Raw genomic sequence first — 27,556 nt, forward strand, 5'->3', positions numbered from 1 at the left:
GTATCAGGAGTATTGATCATACAGGTGACAAATAGTTTCTCCCATCCAGCATTTGAACGTTTCTGTTTATAGTGTCTTTGCTGTATAGTTTTTCATTTTGATGTGCACTAGTCAGCTTCTTCTGTGAGTCTTGTTTTTGTGTTATTTCTGTGTCACTCACCTTGTTGTCTATGCTTTCTTTTTATACTTTCATTTTATTTATTTATTTATTTTTTTTTTTTTGTTTTTTTTTTGTTTTTTAATTTTATTTTATTTTTAAACTTTACATAACTGTATTAGATTTGCCAAATATCAAAATGAATCCGCCACAGGTTTACATGTGTTCCCCATCCTGAACCCTCCTCCCTCCTCCCTCCCCATTCCATCCCTCTGGGTCGTCCCAGTGCACCAGCCCCAAGCATCCAGTATCGTGCATCGAACCTGGACTGGCAACTCATTTCATACATGATATTTTACATGTTTCAATGCCATTCTCCCAAATCTTCCCACCCTCTCCCTCTCCCACAGAGTCCATAAGACTTCTATACATCAGTGTCTCTTTTGCTGTCTCGTACACAGGGTTATTGTTACCATCTTTCTAAATTCCATATATATGCGTTAGTATACTGTATTGGTGTTTTTCTTTCTGGCTTACTTCACTCTGTATAATAGGCTCCAGTTTCATCCACCTCATTAGAACTGCAAACTTTTTATCATCACTCATTTGAATATCTGCCAGTCTTAAGGTTCCTCAAGGTCTTGTTTGGCAATGTTTATAAATAATGATGATTATGATAAAAATTAATAAAATAAATATATGATATCTTATGATAAAATAAAACACTTAAAGAAACTATGGAGGTGATATGAATAAGTAGTCCAGGTGGGGCCTAAGATGAATTGGGCAGGCCCTTCTTGATCTAAAGGTCAGATCTTGTGTCCAGTTTACCATCTCCAAATAAGAAGAAGGTTCTGGTACAAGAGGGTGGCGGCTTTCTTGAAACACTTTCACCCATGGATACTTTAAGTCTACAGTTATGTAGCAATTCTTTCTGAAAGAAATCCAGAAACCAGCTGAGCAACTCCTATACATCAAGTGAATAAGAAAATGCGTGTGTGCTAAGTTGCTTCAGTCATGTCCAACTCTTTGTGACCACGTGGACTACAGCCCACCAGGCCCCTCTGTCCATGGTTTTCTCCAGGCAAGAATATTGGAGTGAGTTGCCATGCCCTCCTCCAGGGGATCTACCTGACCCAGGGATTGAACTCGCATTTCTTATGTCTCCTGCATTGGCAGGCGGCTTCTTTACCACTAGCACCACCTGGGAAGCCCGAATAAGAAAATACCCACTCCACATCCAAATGGGTACAAAAGGCTGAGATACTCTCTTGTCATATACTCCACCCACAGCACAGTAATACACAGTCAAGAAAGCAGATTCCAGCTTCTCCCTGAAGAGTGAATGGTTTGGAAGCCCAACATCTAAAGCCCCAACTTTTAAGACTTCCAGATAGGAATGTGGGATTATCATTATCAGCTTTTCATAGTTTTCAAGACTAGCTAAAAATATAATTTTTTTGTGAAGTCTTACAGGTTTAAAATGTTGGGATTTATTCAACTTTTGAAAAGAGTAAAGACATTCAAGTCAAAAAAGAAATAGCACAACTTCAAGTTAATTTGCAACCTTTTAAAGTAGTAGCCACAGACTTCTCTGGTGGTCCAGTGGTTAAGACTCTATGCTTCCAATGCAGGGGGTGCAGGTTCGATCCCTGGTCAAGGAACTAAGATCCCACATGCCATGCCAAAAAATAAAAAATAAAGGAGTAAAATGGAGTTCAGATAAGAAAAAAAATAGATTTGAATTTTGACTTCATTTCATATTAACTATGTGACCTTGGTCTCTGGGGACCATAACTTATCTGATCCCCTGTTTCCTTATCTGTAATATGAGTTATGATTTATAATTGACCAGCTGGTAATCTATCCAACATCCGTTTGCCTTTTCCTCATTCTTAAATGTTGCTGTTGTTCAGTCACTAAGTTGTGTCCAACTCTTTGTGACTGCAAAGACTGCAAGATGCCAGGCTTCCCGGGTCCTTCACCATCTCCTGGAGTTTGCTCAAACACATGTCCATTGAGTCAGTGATGCCATGCAACCCCCTCATCTTCTGTTACGCCCTTCTCCTTCTGCCCTCAATCTTTCCCTACATCAGTCTTTTTCAATGAGAAATCACATTTGTTGAGACTTCATGTTTCCTGTAAGAATCCATGGAACTTGCAGGAATGGAAGCTTACCCTATCTTAGTTCTAAGAGTAGGTCTGGTTTGGTGTGACCTAAATGAAGAAGAACTAAAGAGCCTCTTGATGAAAGTGAAAAAGGAGAGTGAAAAAGTGGCTTAAAACTCAACTTTCAAAAAACTAAGATCATGGCATCTAGTCTCATTACTTTATGGCAAATAGATGGGGAAACAATGGAAACAGTGAGAGACTTTATTTTTGGGGGCTCCAAAATCCCTGCAGATGGTGACTGCACCCATGAAATTAAAAGACGCATACTCCTTGGAAGAAAAGCTATGACAAACCTAGACAGCATATTAAAAAGCAGAGACATCACTAGGCCGACAAAGGTCCATCTAGTCAAAGGTATGGTTTTTCCAGTAGTCATGTATGGATGTGAGAGTTGGACCATAAAGAAAGCTGAGCACTGAAGAATGGATGCTTTTGAACTGTGGTGTTGGAGAAGACTCTTGAGAGTCCCTTGGACTACTAGGAGATCCAACAAGTCCATCCTAAAGGAAATCAGTCCTGAATATTCATTGGAAGGACTGATGCTGAAGTTGAAGCTCCAGTACTTTGGCCACCTGATGTGAAGAACTGACTCGTTGGAAAGGACCCTGATGCTGGGAAAGATTGAAGGCAGGAGAAGGGGATGACAGAGGATAAGATGGTTGGATGGCTTCACTAACTCAATGGACATGAGTTTGAGCAAGTTCCAGGAGTTTGTGATGGACAAAGAAGCCTGGCGTGCTGCAGTCCATGGGGTCACAAAGAGTCAGACATGACTGAGTGACTGAACTGAATCCTATTTGACCTCTCAGGGACTGGGTCAGCAGTCCAGAATTAACCTGGTCAGTATACAGCATTTTGAAAATGGCTATTAAAGGTGGCCACAAGACCTAATGCAGTCATGAACAAGGAAGTCATCCAAGGTGCTTCTGACAGCAAACTTAAGGTCATGAAGGAGGCAGTCTGAGATCAAGGACTATACACCTCAAAGAGCAGTCAGGAGATCATAGGGGAAAGAACCAGAACCTTGACCATTCTGCACCTGAAGTCCATCCTGTCTCTGGGATTCTAATCAAATAACTCAATCACATAACTAATCACATAACTAATGCTGCAAAAGCATCCTAGCTCACACCTAAGGATTAAAGATAATGTATTTGAAGTGACTGGTCACACCTACGGATTAAAGATAATGCATTTAAAGTGACTGGCACATAGGAGGCACTGAATACATGAGAGGTTTTATCATTAGAGTATTTCAACATTTCCATTATATCTGATTTTAAAATATATATGCTTCCACCTTACGCCTCCCCACGTCACCTTTAGTAACCATAAGTTTGTTTTCTATGCTTGTGGGTCTCACTTTGTATCACCTTTTTAGATTTTACATTTGATATCATATTTATCTTTCTCTGCCTCATTTATATCACTTAGTGTGGTAATCTCTGGGTCTTTCCATGTTGCTGCAGATTGAACAAAAAGGTCCTATTGCATAGCACAGGAAACTATATTCAACATCTTGTAATAGCCTATAATGGAAAGGAATCTGAAAGGAATATATACATATAACTGAATCACTGTGCTATACACCAGAAATTAATACATCATAGTGAAAGTGAAAGTTGCTCAGTCATGTCCAACTCATTGTGACCCCATGGACTATACAGTCCATGGCATTCTCCAGGCCGGAATACTGGAGTGGGTAGCCTTTCCCTTCTCCAGGGGATCTTCCCAACCCAGGAATCAAACCCAGGTCTCCTGCATTGTAGGCAGGTTCTTTATCAGCTGAGCCACATGGGAAGCCCCTAACACATCATAAATCAACTCTATTTCAATAAATATATATATGCCTCCATAATGTAACTTAATGAAACTTGAAGTTCCCCTTTTCTCCCCCCTCAACATATAGCAATGTATTAATAAAACTGTGAAGGAGTTCTTTTATAATAGGGATGGCATGAAAAGGAAATGAGCTTGAGTCTCAGGAGAGGGGTCCTCCAACCATGTAGGAAACTGCGTGATATATGTTTATTCCTGTGTTTCAATAGAATTTAATCAGACAAAGCAAACCTGTAAGAACTGGCTACGGGGATCTGGCCGAGAGAACACCAGACCATAAGCAGATCAGCCAGTTCATTCACCAAACTTTGGGGCCTGTGAGGAAATGTGGCTGGCCTCCCCACCCACACAGAAGCTAGCGAGCATCACCAAGCTGACAGTGACTCCTTCATCCCTGGGATCCATGCCACACTTGGAGGTACCAAGAGTCTGCACGGGAGCTCAGTCACACCTGCAGGCAGGCAGCGTCCACACGGAGGCAATAGAAGGGGGAGGCAGAGGACAGGGGGAGAGGTCTGTTCTGGCTGTCTAGCTCCCACCTGGAAGGAGTGACTGGGTGGGCTTCTGCCCTACATACCAGGAGGAGGTGCAGAGACAGACACCCCTCCAGGAAAGAAAGCAAAGAACAGCTTATAAATGGACTGGCCCTTCACACTGCACCATATGCTCCTCCCTGGTGGTGGACAGGATTTTTAACTCGTTTTGTGTGGCATCGGATGTTTTCCAGATCATGTCAAGAATGAAACAAAAGCAGAGGTTTTTCCCAGCCTCTTCCTGAGTGTGACCTCCTCATTGCTCCGGATCCAAAAGCTTGGCCCACCATCTGTGTCATGGTTCCAGCCTAGTCCAGTCCTGGTTCCCTTTAACTGAAAGCATTTCCTGCTATGATGATCTCCCAGGCAGTTCATTATGAGATAAATTTTACTTCTTCCATGTATCGATTAAAACTATTGGTGTGTGTGTGCGCGTGCTAAGTCGCTTCAGTCGTGTCCAACTCTTTGCGACCCCATGGACTGTAGCCTGCCAGGCTCCTCTGTCCATGGGATCCTCTAGGCAAGAATACTAGAGTGGGTTGCCATGCCCTCCTCCAGGGGATCTTCCCCACCCAGGGATCAAACTGGAGTCTCTTATGTCTCCTGCATTGGCAGGTGAGTTCTTTACCACTAGTGCCACCTGGGAAGCCAAAACTATTGGTATGATTATTTAACCCTCCAGGTTGTGCTGAGCCCAGGTAGACTAGAAATGGCTATAGACTATAGATCTTTGGAAGGTCTGTGGCTCCTATAGCCATGTCTAAGAGTTGGACATGACTGAATGACTGAACAACAACAAAGCATATAGCAGATACAATGGCACCCCACTCCAGTGTTCTTGCCTGGAGAATTCCAGGGACGGGGGAGCCTGGTGGGCTGCCATCTATGGGGTCGCACAGAGTCGGACACGACTGATGCAACTTAGCAGCAGCAGCAGTATACAGACACCCACCAGGCTACACAACAAAATCAAGGCTGGAAATAGAGTCTCCAAAGGTGGACGGCAGCTGGAATTCACAGCTCAATTTGTTTTCTCCAGGGTTCTCCTTCCTTAGGGGATGATTTACCAATTAATGTTGGAACCTGCTCCCACCTCTGAGTCTTCACTTCCCCCTAGGTGATGTCACCCAATTCTGGGGCTTTAACCGCCGTCAGTAAGCTCAAAACCTCTGTGTTGTATTTACAGCCTGAACTCAGACTTGTCTCTCCAATTGCCTGCTTGAGATTGCCATCTGGATGTCTCCAAGGTATGTTCAACTGAACGTGTTTGAAATTAGATGCCATTCCTGGCTCACTCTCCCCCAACTTATTTCTTCTCCAATTTTGTAAAAGGTACCGCCATCTATTCAGCGGTACAAGTGAAAAAATAATATTGTAGCTCTTCTACCACTTCATAGTCATCCATCATGTTTTGTTAATTTTACTTCCAAAACAGGCATAACCCCACCCACTTGTCTCTGAACCCACAGACTTACAGAGATTCACGTTACGGTCTCATAACTGGTCCCTGTGCTTACACATCAAGACCCCTTGCCCCCAACATACTCTCTGTCATCAGGCACCAGAGTATTGAAGATGGTGCTTTTCTTTGCATTATCTTTTCACAGAAGAGAGCTGCAGCAAATCATTAGTATACGTCACCAAATTAACAAGTTTCAAAACGAAACCTTCCCTAGTATTCAACCTTGGAGGAAAAAGATCAATATATATATATTGTGTTGGCAGCCTGGTTCCAGAATCTAAAAATTTGCATCTGATATAAGGCAAATTTGAACAATATTTATGCTTTATGTGTGACCCCAAAACATTTCAAACCACCTTTCCCTCAAGGTAAAGTTACGGACGATTTCTGATCCTTTCTAGCTGCCAGCATCAGGCTTCCACCATTTGTTGAGCTATTCATTGGATGCCAATTGGAAATGATTGACTTGCACTGCAGGGCTGGCATACGGCACTCTTGACTTCCAGCCAGAAAACAGAGAGGGCCATGTTCCAGGAGAGATGCCACAAACAGATGATGCTGAAGAGAGGCTGTTGACTTCGCTCTCTGACTGAATGCCCAGGGGGCACAGCCCATCTCCTGTGGGTCCATCAGGCCACAAGAGGTGTTAGATCAAGCTGTGCATTTGGCCCTGGAGAAGGAGGAAAATTAACATCTGCATGGTGCCAACTCCATCCTAGGTGCTTGGCTAAATATATTACATGGATTTAAATGTTACCTTAATCCTCTGTGGTTGGAATCATCTCTGTATATACTCAGGGAAATGGAGGCTCAAAGATGTTAAGTAACTTGCCAGGGACAACCTTCTCTGAGTCCAGGAAATGGTTTGAACAAAACACTATCCAGAACCACATTCCACAAAGTCATGTGTCTGTGTGTGCTAAGCCGCTTCAGTCACATCCTTCTCTTTGCTACCCTGTGGACTGCAGCCCACCAGGCTCCTCTGTCCATGGGATTCTCCAGGTAAGAATAGTGGAGTGGGTTGCCATGCCCTCCTTCAGGGGATCTTCCTGACCCATGGATCGAACCTGCATCTCTTATGTCTGCTGCATTGGCAGGCAGGTTCTTTACTACTAGCGCTATCTGGGAAGCCTGCAAAGTCACATAGCCTTGTGGAATATGCTTTGGGTTCTCAATTTGGCACATGGCTGCAGGATTCTCTCACTGCATATCTCTTTGAGGCTCAGCTTTTTTCCCCATCCCTGAATCCAGACTCCCAGTCAGATTTACAGCACAGGCCCAGAGGATGGTCTGGTCTCCTGGGTGCCTGGTGTCACTGCCAGAAATGTTTGTTGAGCATACAGTGATCCCACAGATAAATATTTGCAGAGAGTTATCACATTCGCCCAGGGAAGTTATAACTCCGGTCAAGCTCAGAGAATTAACTGAGCAGGCTCCTTTATTGGCATTTAAAAAAGAAACCAACAGTGATAATTCTGATTATCAAATAAAAATATGCCAACCAGGTTCAGCTCAGTCTCTTAATGGGTCATTAAACCAGCAGCTTTTCCTATGGTTATTTTAGAAAGGAAGATTGGAAAAAGTATCAAATGTAACTTGGATATGAGTTAAACTCACTCTCCCTTATATATCTTTCTTCCATTTCCCTTCCTGTCAGGGTGATAATTTACAATCTTGTTGCTTCTTAAAGCAGAAACTGGACTTCATAAATCAGGAAGTCAATGAAAAACACATAAGTGGTCAAGCCAAGTATCATTAATTAAAGCCAAATAACTTCCCTTCAATACTAATTCATAACTCGCCCAAGAGAAGATTTTTTGTTGCCTTGGTTTGAGCTATAGATCTACCTGAGCAGTTCTATTTGACTTTCAGTGTAGTAACGTCTCCACATCCTCCTCCCCTAACTGAAATGGGAGCCCTAGGACACAGAGGCATAACTCGATGGGCAAGAAACGAGATTGAAATATACCTCCATTTCTCTCTTTCCTGTCTGTGTACAGCTTGCAGTATAATAAGCAAAAGTTAAAGTAATAACAATGATCATCATTGTCATAAGAAGAAGACAACAATGACTTTACAGTTATTTGTGAAGTACCACCTACATATGGGGCTTCCCTGGTAGCTCAGTGGTAAAAGAATCTGCCTGCCAATGCAGGAGATGCAGGTTCTATCCCTGGGTCAGAATGATCCCCTGGAGCAGGAAATGGCAACCACTCTTTATGCTTGCCTGGGAAATCCCATGGACACAGGAGCCTGAGGGGCTACAGTCTATGGTGTCACAAAGGGTCAGGCATGACTTAGCGACTGAATAACGACTACTACTACATGCCAGGCACAATGATGAGTGCTTTACATATATACTTTCATTTAATTCTACTACAATACAAAGAAATGACTCCCCCCACCACCTCGCACACACACAGAGGCTTTTTTTTTTAAAAACCTGAGTTCAGAGCACTTAGGCTTCCCTGGTGGCTCAGAGGTTAAAAGTGTCTGCCTGCAATGCAGGAGACCTGGGTTTGATCCCTGGGTCAGGAAGATCCCCTGGAGAAGGAAATGGCAACCCACTCCAGTATTCTTGCCTGGAAAATCCCATGGATGGAGGAGCCTGGTGGGCTACAGTCCACGGGGTCGCAAAGAGTCGGACACGACTGAGCGACTTCACTTTCACTTTCAGAGCACTTAGTAACTAATACTTGGTAAATATGTGGCTAATTCAAAACCAAGCTGGCAATTATCCTTCTCATGAATTTTTCTCTCCTCCACACTACCCTTCTTCCCACTAGTGGTGTTCTTCACAGCATTCCTCCCAAGGTAATCCTCTGGCAAGAGCACTCAGGTCTTAAAAACACCCTCCATCTCCCTTCTATGACCTCCTCCTCAATAAATGTAAAATGTGTCCCCTCCGAAATGGATGAGGAAACACACAAATGTGCACACACTGAATCAATAGTAGTAATCTTTTATCCCGGGAGTGGGAAATGGCAACCCACTCCAGTATTCTTGCCTGGAGAATCCCAAGGACAGAGGAGCCTGACGGGCTACAGTCCATGGGGTCACAAAGAGTTGGACACAACTGAGCCCACACACACACAGAACCATTTACAGATCGCTTTCCATATGCCAGGCTCTAGGTTAAGAAACAAAACTTTTCTTATCCCCGTGTTACATCTGAGGGAGCAGACTTGGAGGAATCGAGCGACCTGCTCAGAGTCTCTGATCCAGGAGAGTTCAGATCAGAGATCCATACACAGGCAGCCTGGCTCCGGCGCCCACACTCTTAACTGTGATCTCGTGCCCTTTCCCGGGGCCCCACCCACTAGCAAACCAGAGACATTCTCGGGACAGGACAGGACAGAGCAGCCTAGGTTCTGTGCCCATGAAACAGGTAACGGTTTACCTTCATAGTTCCAGGAGTTGCCAGCAATGTGCTCTGTGCTTGGCGAAGGAACAGATGTTTAGCAACTTTGCAGCAGCAAGGTGCAGGTTACGTAACATGGCGGAGCTATTTTTGAACTTTGGAAAATGCTGACTGTTCTTTTCCAAGTGCCATCTCTAAAACCAGGAATATTAAACATCAGGAACAGTTCCCCTTTTCCCCACTATTTTTTTCCTGAAACCAGAACAGACACAGGTCCACAGTGGGGTCATTAACCCAGCAAGCAGTCTTCTATACCTGGGCCAGCACCGTCAGCAGTGAACAACTGCACAGTATCCTAACGACCCAAACTCTGTGCGTCAGACCACCAGCAATGTCCGTGAGGGCCACCAGAAGACGTGCCTGATTAGACCCAAGGTGTCCAGCTCAACCAGTCAAAGCAGGACCCCCAGTCCCTCAGCACCTCACCATGAAACCATCATGGATGACTTTACCTGAACCTCTTCAGAAGCTAGTTTGCCTTCTCCTCACTAAGGAGTGGTAGTGTTGAGAGCTATTTGTTTACAGTTGCTTTGCAAACTAAGCTTTTTTCCTCTAGTTGAAAATTTAACTTTCAAAGCCCGAAGTGAGAACTCCTAAATCTGGAGTCATGGGCTTGCACTGAACACGGTGATGGGTCTGAATCAGGATGCAGACACATGTGTTCTCTGCTAAAAGTGAAAGTCACTCAGTTGTGTCCGACTCTTTACGGCCCCATGGACTGTAGTCCTGCCAGGCTCCTCTGTCCATGGGATTCTCCAGCAATTCCCTTCTCCACAGGATCTTCCCAACCCAGGGATCAAACCCAGGTCTCCTGAATTGCAGGCGGATTCTTTACTGTCTGAGCCACCAGGGAAGCCCGTGTTCTCTGTTACCCAGACTGAAGATTCCTTACTGTCAACAACCCAAATGTCCATCAAAGGGGGATGATTAACTTAAAGATGGAACACATAAAACAGAATACAAAAAAAGCAACAAAGATGAATATGCTAGAATTCTATGTGTCCTCACAGACCATGCTTGAGCCATAAGGTGGAGGTAAAGGAAATTCCAACGTATCAGATACCACTTATATATATTAAAAAGAGCTATCCATCAGGTCTAAGGCTTCCCAGGTGGTGCTCGTGGTAAAGAATCTACTTGCCAATGCAGGAGATACAAGTTCAATCCCTGGGTTAGGAAGATTCCCTGGAGGAGGAAATGGAAACCCACTCCAGTATTCTTGTCTGAAAAATTCCATGGACAAGAGGAGCCTGGCAGGCTCCAGTCCATGGGGTCGCAAAGAGTCGGACATGACTGAGCAACTGAGTGCACACATACATTGGGTCTAAGGTCGTACATACGTCTACATCAAAATTTCAAAACATGGGCATGGATTTGGTTACATGCCAGATTCATTCTGGTGTTTTTCTGTTTTTCTCTCCCATGGCGAGAAAGGGAGAAAGGTATAAGCAGGACTTCTACCTGATCAGTACTGTGTTATTTCTTTTAAACACTTGAAACAGATATGACATGTTCACTTCCTTCTCTGGCTCGAGTATGGGGGTAGGTGTTTCATCAGACTCTACTTTTTGATACTGTTCTCGCCTTTAAAAAAACAAAAAAAAAAAAAAAAAAAGAGTCCATGTTACCTAACCCTGGGCTTGGTGGCTCAGATGGTAGAGTCTGCTTGCAATGTAGGAGACTCAGGTTCCAACCCTGGATGGGGAAGGTCCCTTGGAGAAGGGAATGGCTACCCACTCTAGTAGTCTTGCCTGGAGAATCCCATGGACAGAGGAGCCTGGCAGGCTACAGTCCATGGGGTTGCAAAGAGTTGGACACAACTGAGTGACTAACACTTCCACTTTAACTTGTTACCTGAGGCTGTCTTTAGACAAATTTCTCCACCTTCATCAGACTGTACATTCTTTAAGCTGTATGCTAATTCATGTATGATTCTGGAGGCTAACACATGGTTCTCTGGATAGAAGGAGTGATGGATGGAAGACAGAAATATAGTGCCCTTAACCCCTTCCCTAAAACCACCTTCTTGGGACTCTCTCCAGCTGCTAGTCCTTGCCTTGCCTGGAAAGGTCCCACTCTTTCTGGGATAGGTTTAATAAATGCTGGGCTAGTCAGGAAGTGTAACGAGGACCCCAAACATTTGCCTGAGCGCTGCACGTGAACTGAACCCTCTGGCACTCCTCGGGTAGAGAGATGTTTTATTAAACACCAGTCTGTGGATGACGGCTCACTGCACTAAATGCATTACTTCTCAGGGGCTGAAATACCACCTACAACATTGCTGCATTCAAAGCATGACTCCTGGAAATAGCAGGCCAGCATTTCAGAGCAGTAGGATTTTTTTTTTTAAGGAATGGAATTCAGGGTGGTCACTGGAGAGAGTATTTGACTGTCTTGCCAATTATCCTTCTCAAATTCCTTTTCCTGTATATGTTACATTTCAATTGCCCTACAATTGAGTTATGTTTTCATCAGAATCATACAAATATTCCAGCTGCAGGGCACTTATGATGGAAAGTAAGAATTCATTAGCGCAGCCCTTGTCTTGGGCTAGCAGCAATCCTGACTCTGTAACATGCTCCTATGCTTCACACCAATTTATCTGAGTTCCTTCCTGATACCTGGGCAATTATTTAAAATGCTGAAAGTAGCAATGTAGAAGCAAGATCGTTAAAGAGGGAAAGAAGATAGGGGAAGGGAAAACTTCAAAGGACCATGATTTCTTAACCCAAGAGTTTGCTTTTCAGGTAAATGTCAATTTCAGGTAAAATCTTTAAACCATCACACACACACACACGCGCACATCTAGCCCCAGACCAGAAGTTATCTCTGGACTGTAGCAGATTTAAAGTCCTAAAACCTTCCAGAGACATTTTAGTGTTACTCTCTCCATTGAGCCTGACTCTTTGCAATCCCATGGACTGTGTAGCCTGCCAGGCTCTTTGGTCCATGGAATTCTATAGGCAAGAATACTGGAGTAGGTAGCGATTTCCATCTCCAAGGGATCTTCCTGACCCAGGGATCAAACCTGGATCTCCCACATTTCAGGCAGATTCTTTACCATCTGAACCACCAGGGAAGCCTGAGACATTTTAGAGAGATGTGTTATTCTTTGGGTAATAAACTCACGGGATCTGTGGACTGTAATTTCTAATGACCAAAACAATTTCACTGCTCACTCTGACAATCATTAAGTAATTGCCAGGCGCTCAGCATTTGTGCTAAGCAGCACTTTTCATGCATCACCTCATGTAATACTCATGACAACCCCTAGAACATTGGTTCTCAAGGCATGTTCTCCAGATCGACAACATCAGCATCACCAGGAACTTGCTGGAACTGCAAATTCTTGGCACCTAGTCCAGAGCTACTGAGTTAGACACTCTGAGCACGGGGCCCTCAATAGGGCTATCCCATGCTTTATTTATCCAATCTTCACAATAATAGAAGTTTACGCTGTGTCAGATTTTTTCCATCAGAAACTAGACACTCTGAGAGCGTCTTGTTTTAACAAGCCCGCCCTGTGACTCTGATGCACGTTGAAGTGTGAGAATCACCGCCTAGAAAGTAGTGTTATTATTACCACTTTGCAATGAACAATGGAGGCCCAGAAAGGTAAAATGACTGTCCGAGTTACATGGAAAGTGGATACGACAAGAATCGAAAGCCAACAAGTCTAACTCCATAGCCCAGTCCCTTCATCACAGTGCTATCCTGCTCATTGTCTAAGAAATGAGCATGGATTAAATCAGTCAACATCAGGCAAAAACAAGCACAATGAGCGTAGGAGTGATCCTTCCAAATCTTAACAGCTGAGCCATAACGACAGCCTGCAAAGATAAACAATGCTTCTCAGAAACATAAAATTTAACTTAAATGTCTACGAAGATGGGAGTAGTTAACTAAATTATGACACAGCCACATGATGGAATACAGTGCAGCTTTAAAAGTGATGCTTGCCAAGATTTCCAACAACTTACAAAAATGCTTAGGACGTACGAAGGGAAGAAACTCACATACAAACTCCAAGACCAGGAGGGCCAGTGTGGGCACTTTCCCCAAACAGTAACATGCTGGTGAGGACGTGGGAAGATGAGTGATTTCACACGCTGCTAGAGTGAACATAAGTTATACAGTTACTGGGTGGGACAATTTGACAATAGACACTTAAAATTTAAAATGCACATGTTCCATGACCCCAAAAGTCTAACTCTTAGAAACAACTCTAGAAAGATACTCATACATGTATATGAAGAGTCAGGTCAGGATGATCATCACTGAAGTTTAGTTTCTAATGGAAAAAATCTGAAACAACATAAATTTCTATTATTATGAAGACTGGATAAATAAACCATGGGATAGCCCTATTGAGGAATGCAGTATGTAGGTTACAAGAAACGTAAATATTCCTATACCTATATATTTACATATACACATGCATACCCATATAGATCTGTTCACATGCATCTGCACATGTATGAATTCATATGTATGGTTACATACATCTGGGTTTCCTTGATGGCTCAGATGGTAAAGAATCTGCCTGCAATACAGGAGACCCGGGTTCAAGCCCCGGGTGGGGAAGATCCCCTGGAGAAGGGAATGGCTACCCACTCCAGTATTCTTGCCTGGAGAATCCCATGGACAGAGGGGCCTGTACAGTCCATGGGGTCACAGAGTCAGACACAAAGAACAGACACAAAGAGTGACTGTAGTCACTCAGTCAATACATACATCTACATATATTCACATGTTTATGTACACGTGTGGACATACACACTGATACACACATATAAACACATTCATACTTAAGATATAACTATAGACAGTGGATAGATAGATAGGCAGATATATAGATCTCAAGCGTAGGTTTCCAAGGTATATTGTTGAGTTAAAAAAGCAAGTTGCAGAAAACCAAGGAAGGATGCTGTTACTTAAAAATAAAAGGACATGAGAAGAGAGGAAGAGGGGAGAGGAGAACGAACAAACAAGCCAACAGATCCCACTGGCGGACATACAACATTCTCTACTATCTGCACAGTTCAGCAATGAGCGTGTATGACTGTTAGTACTGAAACAAACAACCACGGCAAAACTCTGGTCCCACTTTGGGGGACAAGCAAAGAGCCCCTCTTACTGGTGCAGCGTGTGCAGGGGGGCCTCCGGCTTCTCCGTCTGCCCGTAGCAGCTGGCCTTGGCCTCGGGGATGTAGGAGAACTTGTCCAACATGGAAGACGCGGCCGTGGTCAGGATGCCCAGCCCATCTCGCACCCTCGCCTCCAGGCTGTAGTCCCAGTCGTCGTAGGAGACGGAAATGAGTCCCGATGGAAACTCTTTGGGGATGAGCTCCGTGTTCCCGGAGACCAAGCTGGGGACAATCCAGAAGAAATCGTACCCAGTGAGGCCGAGGGAGCGGGCCTCGCTCAGGATGAGAACAGCCTCGTCTTTGGAACAGTAGAGCAAGATGACGGAAGAGTGGATCTTCTTCAGCTGGACTTGCGTCTTTGCGTCCTCGAAGGACGTGTCCAACGTGATCACGTTCTGCATGTCCCAGCCCACAAAGCTGTTGTCCACCGTGGTCTTGATGAAGCTGATGAAGTCCCTGTAGCCAGGGAAGATGGTGGTCACCAGGGAGAAGACATGCCAGTCGTAATCCTGCATGATCTTCAGCATGACCGTGGCTTGCTGCTGGATGGACGCTCCAAATTGGAAGAAGGTAGACGTCGGATCCTGCCAAGGGGTGAAAAGAAAGCAAAACAGCAGATGAGGCAGAAGGCAGCTTACATATGACCATCTGTCTTCGTAGCTCCTTCCTAGAAGTGATGGGAAATCACATGCCTGTTCATTCGCAAACATTCCTGTTCACCGACTATAGGCCAAGCTCTGGAATAGATACTGGAAACGCAGAGATGAAGGAGGTCCCTGAATTTGGAGCCCAGAGCCTGTAACAGTGAAGGACATCTGTGAATTTGCCAGCTTCACTGTCTACCAGTTCATCACACCACCAACCCTTTGGGTCCCCAAACACTGCCTGACCCCCAGACTCAGGACTGGAAAATGAAGCTGGTAGAAGTAAAACAACATCAGGAGATGGGGGGAGCTTTGTGATGACAGACTTGGAGCACCTGGAGTCCGTCATGTCTGGAGCCAATTAATATAGACCTGCTGGTTATGTAAGCCACACTTAAACTAATCTGAGCAAGGTTTCAGTCACTTGAACTTTAGATTCCCGTGAAATATGGACTGTGATAAACACCAGGTGGACATCTCTCTGTTCAATCAATAAATATTTGCTGATCACCTAATTACATGGCAACAGCATGTTTGCGCTTGACACACATGGTCTCTGCCTTCATAGACATGGAATAAAAGTGAGGAAGAGTAACTTCAATGAACTGATTGCTAAGAGAGGCATAAGGAGACATTGAAGTTTCAAAAGAGGGAAGCCCGTGGACAGTGTAGTCAGAGGAGCCCTGGGGATACATCTTGACTGTTTCAGGAGCTGGAGATAAATGGGTGATGGCCTGTGATGTAGGGGGATGAGATGATGTTGAATAGCTTGGCAGAAACCCTATCACATACAGCCTCAGGAGCCGTGTTAGATCTTATTCTGAGCATAAGGGTGAGTGCCTGAATGCTTACCCTGGAAAGTGACATGGTTACTTGTGTTGGGTTAAAGGGTCCCTCATAGTCCTAACATCTCCCCAAGTCATGACCCTGATCATGAGAGCAAATATCCATTTAGATAAAGAACAAGTGATGCACACATTTGTGCCATTTCCAAACCCTTAACTCGTCAGATTTCTGTGATGATCCTGTGAGGCTGGTACTGTGATTGGAAGGTCTGGATGCTGAAGCTCCAAATACTTTGACTATCTGATTTGAAAAGCCAACTCACTGGAAAAGACCCTGATGCTGGGAAAGATTGAGGGCAGGAGGAGAAGGGGGCAACAGAGGATGAGATGGTTGTATGGCATCACCGACTCAATGGACATGAGTTTGAGCAAATTCCGAGAGATGGTGAAGGACAGGGAAGCCTGGAGTGCTGCAGTCCATGGGGTCCAAAGAGTCGGACAGGACTGAGCGACTGAATGACGACAACAAGTGTTGGCAGTGGCAAATGAGCCTCAGGATACTCCATGGCGAGTCAGCACCCAAACTCAGGTTTTGGTTCAACTTCCTGCCCTCCTCCCAAAATACCACCACTGGGATCACTGAAGATGTGCATAAAGTAGGTGCTTAAACCATGTCATGGACCCACTGGCATGGTGTGAAAATGACGACTAAACAGAAAGTATCAATCTGTATTATAGCAAAACAGGGTCTGACAATTGTTGAGATGCATTTTTTCTTTCTGGGAACTGAAAGAATTTTTAGAGGAGAAGGAAATGGCAACCCACTCCAGTATTCTTGCCTGGAGAATCCCATGGACAGAGGAGCTTGGTGGGCTACAGTCCACGGGTCTCAAAGAGTCAGACACGACTGAGCGACTTTGCTTTCACTTATCATATTGTAGCCATGCTTGCATTTTGCATTCTGTATTTACCATGTATGTGTAACACATCCTCAGTTGTACGAATATGGCAATTCCACTTCATGCATGTGTGCATGTGTGTGTCGTGAGTAGATGATTCCATTCATGTCTTCAGAGCAATACTTTGTAGCTATGCATGTCAAGTCTTTCAATAAGTCTGCATAATTTTCCCTGAGGATGCTCACTGAATAGAAAATTTTATCCAAAAAGGCTAAAAGCTACAGTTCTTAGAAATATCCCCCTTTTCCTAAAGTGCATGGTGTTTGGGGGGATAAATTGAGGGCAGCGTGGCCTGAAGGCAGAGAGAAAAAACAGAAATAAATACCTTCTGGGTCCCTTTCAACATTACAGTTCTATGAATTTTACCTAATTAAATCAATTAAATTGGGTAACAGATTTAAAGACTTTGGATAATTATCTTTTTCCCTACAGTAGCTTTTGGAGAAATCCAATATTCTTGGATTGACTAATCACTTTAAATCATGCCTCAACAAGGTTGCAAACTGCTTAAGGGCAGAGATTGCTCTCCTCATCCGTGTCCCCAAAACCTGGCAGAAGCCCTGGCACATGACCCATCAGTAAATGGAGAGTGAGGGAGTGCGTGAGGGGACAGATGTGTGAATGCAGCCTAAGAGAAATGTCCTTGATTTAGACACAGCGTGAAAGGGGAGAATTCAGTATCCAAGCCTGCACTTGGTGTGACTCTCGAGCATCATGGGTCGGAAGGCTCTCCTGGAGAAGGAAATGGAAACTCACTCCAGTAAGCTTGCCCTGGAAATTCCATGGTTGGAGGAGCCTGGCGGGCTACAGTCCATGGGACCACAGAGAGTTGGACATGTGGGATCTTAGTGCCCTGACTGAGGACCAAACACATGTCTCTGCATTGCAAGGTGGATTTCCAACCACTGGACCACCAGAGAAATCCTGGTAATTCACTCCTGACTTGAGCAGCTCAACAATTTGCCTTGTTCATGGCTGCCCGGTTGAAATTTCTAAAACACTGCTGTAACATACACCTCTCCTCTCCTCTGTAGTCATCGATGGCTCCCGTAGACCTATTACATTCAATTTAGACCCTCTCCTCTACCCCTTCATGCACACCAGTCAAACTTTATAGTTGAAATAGCACGGGCTCTGGGGTCTATCAGACCTGAGTTCAAGTCCTGGCTCTGCATTAACTGCCATGTGGCCAGTCATCAGTTGTGATCCTTTGGACTGTAGCCCACTTGGCTCCTCTGTCCATGACATTTTCCAGGCAAGAATACTGGAGTGGGTTGGCATTTCCTTCTCCAGGGGATCTTCCAGACCCAGGGATCGAACCCACATGTCCTGCACCAGCAGGTGGATTCTTTACTCGCTGAGCCACGGGGGAAGCCCAACTAGCCATGCGCCCATGGGTAACTACCTAAATTTCCTGGATCTGAGTTTCTTTGCCTATGAAATGGTCATTGTGAGCACCATCCCACAGGGCTGCTGTGAGGATAAGATGAACCAGCAGGAGTAAAAGGCTCATTTAATCCATGTCTGAGCCCCATGGTTCAGGGGCTCCCCTCCTCATCCTCTGTTCTCCCAGTGGTCCCCAACCCTTTTGGCACCAGGAACCAGTTTCGTGGAAGACAATTTCCCCATGGACTAAGGACAGTGGGCATGATTTGGGGATGATTCAAGTGCATTACATTTATTATGCACTGTATTTCTATTATTATTACGTCAGCTCCACCTCAGACCATCAGGCATTTAGATTCCAGAGACTGGGGACCCCTACTCCTGATAGACCACATGGACACTGCCTGAAACCTAAGTGGGTCAGATCCTTATTCTAAGTAAAAATGCTATCTCCAGGTCTACTGACATGCTGGTTTTGCGTTCCCTCCTCCATCCAAAACCGATCATCCAGCCCGTTCATCCTGAGCCCAAGGGGCTGCACGAAGAGAAGGAAGAGATGAATGACGCTTTGGAGAGAAACCGTGGCTAACGTCCTTTATGGACCTCAGGCACCACTGCCATTTCCATTGGCGTCTGAAACTTAAACTTCCAAAACCACGGCGGACCAAAGGCACTGTATACCTCTGGAGGGATGAAAGCCAGAAGTTATTTGCAAAAGGAGACACAGATGTAAAGAACAGACTTTCGGACTCAGTGGGAGAAGAAGATGGGATGATTTGAGAGCATAGCATTGAAACATCTACATGACCAGATTAAAATAGATAACCAGTGTGAGTTTGATGTATGATGCAGGGCACCCCAAGCCAGGGCTCTGTGACAACCTGGACGGATGGGGTGGGGAGGGAGGTGGGAGGGGGGTTCCCGAGGGAGAGAGCACACGTGTGTACCTGTGGCCGATTCATACTGATGTATGGCAAAAACCATCACAATATTTTAAAGTAATTATCCTCCAATTAAATTAAATAATTTTTTTAAAAAGCATAATTGCACAACGAGGTACTGACAAGGCTCATGTTTAGCTTTGGGATTTTCAAAGGTGGTTCTATGGACAGGCAGGAGGTGATGGGGGAGTCTGGCCACACGCCCGGGACCTAGCATCTGATGGGTGTGCTAAATGGTCCTTTGTTTCAAGGCCCCCGCTGCATGTTCTTTCTGATTCCCACCTGGACAGCAAAGGCTGACCCCTCTGCACATCCCTCCTCCCACTATCACTCAGCATGCCCCTTTCGGGCCCCACAGATCAGTCTGACCAACGCTGGCACCGGCTCCCTCGGCAGCATGCCGCCGGGGGAGAGGAACAGATTTCAGACACCCACTTCGGTTCTGGAGCAAAAGCGGTTCCCTCCCCAAGCTCATGGCTCCGCAGAAGCAGAACAAACCATTTCAAACACAGAGTCGAGGGGCAGGGAAGTGTGGGATTATGGGTGTCTGCTTTCTCCTCTGCGTTCCAGTCCTGCCGTGACTGTCATTCTAGAATGTTCCAGACCTCGCTGAGTTCCCAGGGTGAGACCTGACTCCATGGGGATCAAGGTCTGATGTTTAATAGAGTCTAAAACCAACTTTCATTACACGTACCCATTTAGAGGCTATAAAGGACACTCACGCCATTATCTCTTTGATTCTAACTATTCAGTGCTGCCAGTGGTTATAACCCTCGTGGATGGCATTTCTCATAAAGACACAGGAAGAAGGGTAAATGATTTCCCTAAAATCCACATGGCCCCACGCTGACAACAGCTCACTTATTGCAAGATGTCATCCAGTGTTTCTTTACACACACCAGTGGCTTTCACTGCTGGCTGCACAAGAGAATCACTTGGAGAGTTTAAAAAAAAAAATACCAGTGTTCATGCTCCATGCCAGTCTACCTGAAACTGAATTTCTGTGACCTGAGTATATGAACGGCAAAGCTGACATATTTGTTTTTCCTCTACCTTCTCTCAGCAGCAGGGTGAGCATTGCTCCCGTTAGTATCTTCAAAGCCTAGCGCCATGTCCGACACACAGTAGGGGCCCAGTAAATATTTGGTGAGAAAAATAAATGAGCAGGAAACTCATCCCCAGGAAGCAAGAGAGAACTGGCTGCTGTTGTTAACCCTGAACCCATTTCCATAGCTTATTTTCCTCTGCCTGCCATGTGGGCACCAAAACAAAAAAGCATAATCTTGCAAAAGACCCAACAAAGATCTTGAAGGACTCCTTGGGAATTTGCTTTCCGCCTGGCTAAGCCCTGATGTACTTTCTGCTCCTCTTGTTGTGTATCAACTGAGCTAGTAAGCATATTTTATTTCATTTTTAATGGATGAGAGGAAAAGTAGAAATGTCAAGCTTGAGGAGCCTGAGGATTCAGATGAATAGAATGCTCACATACATGTAAGCTGGATCTGTTTCACTAGAGGATCTCTATTCCTCGCATCATCTGTCCACTACCTCCTCCATCATCATCATCAATATCACCGCCATCACCACCTTCTTCAGCAGTACCATCCATCCATCCACACCTTCGTCACCACCGTCATCAAGGTCATCACCACAACCAATATTTATTCTATATGCAGTTGTTCTTGTGTAGTCGCTAAGTCACGTCTGACTCTTTTGCGACCCCATGGACTATAGCCCGCCAGGCTCCTCTGTCCATGGGATTCTCCAGGCAAGAATACTGGAGTGGGTTGCCATTTCCTTCTCCAGGGGATCTTAACTGAGGGATCAAACCTGTGTCTCCTGAATTGGCAGGTGGGTTCTTTACTGCTGAGTCACCTGGGAAGCCCCTCTATATATAATACAATGTGACACATAGTAGGAAGTATTATTTTTAAAGGTTAAAAACACTGGCTCAGAGAATGTAACTTGCCCAAACCCACACAACCAGTACATGGCAGAGGCAGGATTCAAGGCTGCTGCTAAGTCGCTTCAGTCATGTCTGACTCTGTGCGACCCCATAGACTGCCGCCCACGAGGCTCCCCCATCTCTGGGATTCTCCAGGCAAGAACACTGGAGTGGGTTGCCATTTCCTTCTCCAATGTATGAAAGTGAAAAGTGAAAGTGAAGTCGCTCAGTCGTGTCTGACTCTTAGCGACCCCCTGGACTACAGCCCACCAGGCCCTCCATCCATGGGATTTTCCAGGCAAGAGTAATGGAGTGGGGTGCCATTGCTTTCTCCGGGATTCAAGGCTAGGGGATCCAAATCCAAAATCTGGTTGCTTAGCTACCAGGAAACACTGATCTCAGATATGCAGAACAGGACAAAGGCAGGTGTGTGTGTGTGTGTGTGTGTGTGGTGAATGCCACCACTAAACTTTCTTGAGGCATCCAACTGCAAAAAGAAAATCCCTCAGAAATGGGCAGCCAGTAGCAATGACCTCACTTCAGGTGCCAATCAGGGTATGCAGGAGAGCGGAACTGAGCGGGGAAGTCACACGCAGGGGCCGTTTCCCCAAAGCACACCAGCTCCACCACCCACAAACACGATATTCCACTCCAGGCAGCCTCCACCCATTGGACCATTCTGTGATCTGTGTTCCGTCCCTCACTTGGCTCCTCTCAGAAGACACAGACAGGTTGTTCCCTCATTTATGGCTGTAGTTCACACTTCTCAAATGGCAACCCACTCCAGTACTCTTGCCTGGAAAATTCCATGGACGGAGGAGCCTGGTAGGCTACAGTCCATGGGGTCACAAAGAGTCGGACACGACTGAACGACTTCACTTCACTTCACTTCACACTTCTCAAGCCAAGCTACATCCACATCATCTTTATCACCCAATGGTTTTATTTCATTTTCTTTTCCCTGTCGCACCTGCTCCTGTTCAGACTGGCAGTTCTCTCTCTAACTATACAGAAGGAGCCTCTTGTCTGGAGTGCCTACCGCGATCTCCCCCTTCCCCTGCCCACCCTCCACACTGCTGCTGGATCTGTCTCTCTAAAGTTCAAGCTGGACCACAGGGCCCTCCTCTTTACATTTTTCAGCAGCTCCAACAGCCTTCAGGATAAAGTGGAAACACACACCAACCCCATCACAGTCTGGACTCAAGTGTTTGGGACTCAGGATCTCCATCAGTACCTGTGAGAGGTCAGGACTCCATGAACACATGATAAGCTGAATTACTGAGAGAGCTAACTAAGCTAAGTAATGAGTGCTTGTAAAGAAACCCAAAGGAAGTCTTCATACATTCCCTGGTCCATCATGTCCCCAAAACACACCAGCCCCATTCCCCACAGACACAGAATTCCACTCCAAGCAACCTCAGTGGACCATTTTAAGATTTTTGCTCTATCTCCCATTTTCCTTTTGTCAGGAGCCAGTCCACCAGCATTTGTCAAAAATAACCTAACAAAACCTTTCTCAGCTCTTTCCTCTCCTCTCTTCAAATTAGAAGCTTAGTCTTAAGTTTCTAGTGACTGTTGGGTTCCCAGCTTGGGTAGCTGTGTCCAAGGTAGCTGAAGAATTTTGATTCAGAGACCAGGAGAGGAACACTTGAATCTGTGCACTAGCCTCTCAGACTAAAGCAGGAAGGATGGGTGTTGGGCAAGATAACTACGAAGAAGAGCACTGTGACTTGGGGTGGGGCAAGGAAGGGGCCACACAAAGCGACTAAGCCTTCAACTGTCTTCTGGCCTGGCTTTCCAATAGAGCACCTACTGACCACGGGCTTCCCAGGTGGCGCTACTATAAAGAACCTGTCTGCTGATGCAGGAGATATAAGAGATGCAGGTTCAATCCCTGGGTTGGGAAGTCCCCTGGAGGAGGAAAAGGCAGCTCATTCCAGTATTCCAGCCTGGAGGATCCCCTGGACAGAGAAGCCTGGTGGGCTATGGTCCACAGAGTAGCAAAGACTCAGACACAACTGAAGCAACTTAGTATGTACTGACCACACATGACTATTTCCACTGATTCTTAAAATATGAAGTACAATAAAATATTTGGTTTCTCAGTCACTAACCACATTTTAAGAGGCTCAAAATCTTCAAAGCTGATGCTCTCCCACCCCTACCAGTCCCACCCCAAAAGATGCCAAATCATTTGGTCTGGGATGGGGTTCAGACTATATCTAATTCCCTTGGGTAAGTCTAATGTGCAGCCGAGATTGAAAACACTAACCCAAGCCTTCAGCATCCAACCCTATAGTTATGTATCTGCTCACCTGGGATAAGGTTTTATACCTTCAGATTTCCAGGCTCCATCCCATCTCCACTGAATCAGCATCTCACCTAGAGGAATCCTAGGATATATATTTACCCCTAAATATGCTAATCCTTTGGCCACCTGATGCAAAGAGCCAACTCATAGGAAAAGACCCTGATGCTGGGAAAGATTGGAGGCAAAAGGAAAGGGGGGCGGCAGAGGATGAGATGGCTGGATGGCATCACTGACTCAATGGACATGAGTTTGAGCAAACTCTGAGAGATGGTGAAGGACAGGAAAGCCTGGCGTGCTGCTGTCCATGAGGTCACAAAGAGTCAGACACGACTTAGCAACTGGACAATCAACGAACAAAGTTGATGGACAGGAAGACTTGGTACTGCCAAGTCCAACTTCCCTATTTTCAAGGTGAGGAAATGGGGGTTCCAGAATCTTGGATGATTTGTGACAAACCTCGCATAAACCAGTGGGACAACAGGGACAGACACAGGCAGGGCAGGGTCTCTTGCCTCCTCACTCAGCATCTCTCTGCTGTGTTACGATGTTATCAAGTGAAGTGTTTCCTGCAGAGAGAGCCCACAAGGAAAGGGGCACATGTAGCAGGCACACAGCTTTGCTGACAGCCTGCCTGCCATCTGCTTCTTACTGGAAGTGAGGTGTTTTGTTTTTTTTTTAACCTAAGTCTCGATTTCCCCATCTGAAAAATGGGAATGGTAATAATAGTCACCACCATAAAGGGTTGCTGTGTGTATTTTAAGAGGTAAAGGAGAAGGGGGTGGCAGAGGATGAGACGGCTGGATGGCATTGTCGACTCAATGGACACAAATGTGAGCAAACTGCGGGAGATGGTGCAAGACAGAGGAGCCTGGCATGCTGTAGTCCATGGAGTCGCAAAGAGGCAGACACCACTTAGCGACCGAACAACAAAGTGCATAAAGCGCTTGGCACATTGGAGGGGCTCAGTCAAGTCGACTTGGAGTTAGTAGAGGTGGACAGATGGTAACCTTGACCATGAAGCCTCATCTCAGGTCCACCATGGCCTCCTTACTGCCCCGCTTCCTACATATCCCTACCCCCCCCCCCTTCTGAGTTTCCAGCACCATGATCTTTCCAGCCCACCCCTCAGCCCTCTGTGTGGTTGCCTGGGTGCTGAGAAGCACGCATCTCGCCTGTCCTTCAGACTAGAATTCTCAAGGACAGGAGCCCACGCCCTTCTGAGTCCTCATCAAACCCTTGCTTGGTACTGGGTCACGACTCTGGGAATGAAACGGGGAGTAATGTTCTGAGCGTGCAAGGCTGAAAGGGAGCAGAGATGGAAGGAGAACTAGTGCTTTATGTACTTGAGTGAAGCTGCCGGGTCTACTACTCTAGGAAGAGACGTTCATCTAGAATCGCCTCTCATTCATTCGGTGGGTGACTATTAACAAACTCCCACTAGTGGCCAGCATTGTTCTAGGGAAGGGAATCAAGGGAAGGAGGCTTCCAAAGCAAAGATCCCCACTCTTATGAACTTTACATTCTTATGGGAGGAGATGGGCTTCCCTGGTAGCTTGGTTGCTAAAGACTCTGCCTGCAATGCAGGAGACCTGGGTTTGATCCCTGGGATGGGAAGATCCCCTGGAGGAGGGCATGACAAATCACTATAGTATTCTTGCCTGGAGAATCCCCATGGACAGAGGAGCCTGACAGGCTACAGTCCTTTGGGGGGTTGCAAAGAGTCGGACATGACTGAGCAACTAAGCACAGCACATGGGAGGAGATAGACAAGGAAGAAGGAAATCAGATGAGGCAGCAGTTCAGGGAGGAGAGGGGGAGTGCCTTTTTTGATCATCTGGTCTGTTACCCTGGAGCAGGTCGAAAGAAAATGAAAGAGGAGTTGTCAGCCAGGCAAAGCTGTGGAGTGGGCTGGGGGTAAGGAGAGCCTTCCAAGCAGAAGGAGCCACATGTACAAAGGTAAGAAAAGGCCTGGAAGGTCAGGGAACAGAAGGAAGATCAGAACAGTTGCAGTTGAATCCACCAAGGAGAGGTTGGTGAGAAAAGTTAGGACAGGCAGCAGAGCCCACGTGATACAGTGAGAGCTCTGAAGATCATGGCAAGGGGGCTGGATTTAATTCCTAGGTCCATTTTATTCCAAAGAATTCCTCTACTAAAGGCACCAGTAGTATCTCCTAGCTTGGGAGAGGATCTGGAACTTTGGGGATGTTGGCATTTCATGTGAGCCAGCCCCATGTTTCTCTTTGGAATTCCAACCTGTGCCAAGAGGGGAGCATCCCTTGAAGATGCAGGAAGCCATGTAACTGTTTGCTACATTGTTCAGTCACCTGGTGCCCTAACCTTGAATAGTGTGGCAAGGACAACCACGTCTGCTGGGGCCTTTCAGAGCTCATCCCAGTTCACCATCCGGAGTCAAGCCCTCCCTCTAACAGATACCACAGTGCCAGAGGAGAGACTTCACAGAGGCATGGAGAGATGTATGCCTTGCTTCCAGCTGCAATTAGCTCAGGGCAGTCCAGCATCCCCCAAGTTCCTCAGAACCACATCCTCACTCTTAAACCAGTCCTGCTCTCCAGATCATTAGCAAGGCTGGCCAAGAACAGACACCTGCTGAGATTCAGGCCTTTATTTCTATGCAAGGACGCAGCGAAGGCCCAAGCTGGCTTCATCTGGTGCTCTGTCAACCTGCGGGTGACCATCTGACTCAAGCCTTCCAAACAGGGTTGTTAGCGATTATAGATTGTCTGAGGCTAGGTCTACCCATTCTCACAGAGAAAGCCAGAGGGAAATTCTACCTGATCAGATTACTGAGTTAGGTCTCTAAAGAGCTGATAACGAGAGCATCTTTTTTTGGAGGTCCCAAGTGTAACTGGGCTACTGACCTTTCTCTGTGCACCTAAAGCCATTGTTATTTCACATTCCTTTTCTTAAAGAAGCACAAGCCTCCCTGAGCCACATCATGGGTATTTGCCATTCAGACCACTGAGCATCTCTTCTCCTTTACTGGTCATTGTGAATTTCCACAGGGAGCCATCATTTCCCCTTTCTCAGTCAAACCAATTGGCCCACCCAATTCCCTTAGGGCCAGCAATTAATTCAGGGGTAGGAACACATCCTAAGCAGTATAATCAGGGTGACTCTTGGGATTTGTGGGAGAGTGATTAGAAAGAGCTTCTCTTACTATTAGACTTAAACCTGTAAGTACATTCAGCCAGAATTTCTGGCAACCATCCTGCCACATCCAAGACACAGTATTTTGAGAAGGAAGTCATCAGAGTCAAAGGAAAAAATTAGGGTTAGGACAAGATGGAGATGGGCGACTTGGAGTTACCAAGTCCTGTTGAGCACCTTGTTCAAGCCAGCCCTGAAGCCTTGTCACTGTGTTGTGCTTAGTTGCTCAGTTGTGTCCAACTCTTTGTGACCACATGGACTGTAGCCCACCAGGCTCCTCTGTCCATGGGGATTCTCCAGGCAAGAATACTGGAGTGAGCTGCCATGCCCTCCTCCAGGGGAATCTTTCCAACCCAGGAATCAAACCAGGGTCCCCTGCATTGCAGGCAGATTCTTTACCAGCTGAGCTACACCCATAGTGTCAGCTAATTATTTCCTTGGACGTCTGAACAATAGTTACGCTATTCTGGTCTTTTAATTGTAGTATTCTCCTTAATACCCAAAGCAGATGTCACAGTTAACAATGTCACTGTCTCTCTAGGTAAGAGAAGATGAAAGAATTAGGATGTTGTCCTTGTATGTCCCAGTTAATCACCAATTAGTGACTTCATTTCACTTAAGCCAATTTGAATTAGCTTTTCTGTCACTGGCAACCAAAGATTCCTGATCACTTTAGGGAAGGGAAAAAAATGGAGAATAGCATGGCTCATTCTTCACTCGTCTTCCGAACTTGGATCAGAAGAATCT

The 27,556-nt window shown here is 45.7% G+C and overlaps 1 protein-coding gene across 1 annotated transcript in view; it reads right to left on the reverse strand.

The window, feature by feature from the left end:
- GRIN2A (glutamate ionotropic receptor NMDA type subunit 2A) overlaps positions 1–27,556 on the reverse strand; it is a 437,090-nt gene that overhangs the window by 174,510 nt on the left and 235,024 nt on the right. Inside the window, exon 3 of the mRNA XM_055561516.1 lies at positions 14,662–15,254. Within this exon, the coding sequence (XP_055417491.1) occupies positions 14,662–15,254 (593 nt within the window). The remainder of the gene's footprint in view (positions 1–14,661; positions 15,255–27,556) is intronic.

This window comes from Bubalus kerabau, chromosome 23 (genome assembly GCF_029407905.1).
Source record: "Bubalus kerabau isolate K-KA32 ecotype Philippines breed swamp buffalo chromosome 23, PCC_UOA_SB_1v2, whole genome shotgun sequence".
Classification (NCBI taxonomy): domain Eukaryota; kingdom Metazoa; phylum Chordata; class Mammalia; order Artiodactyla; family Bovidae; genus Bubalus; species Bubalus kerabau.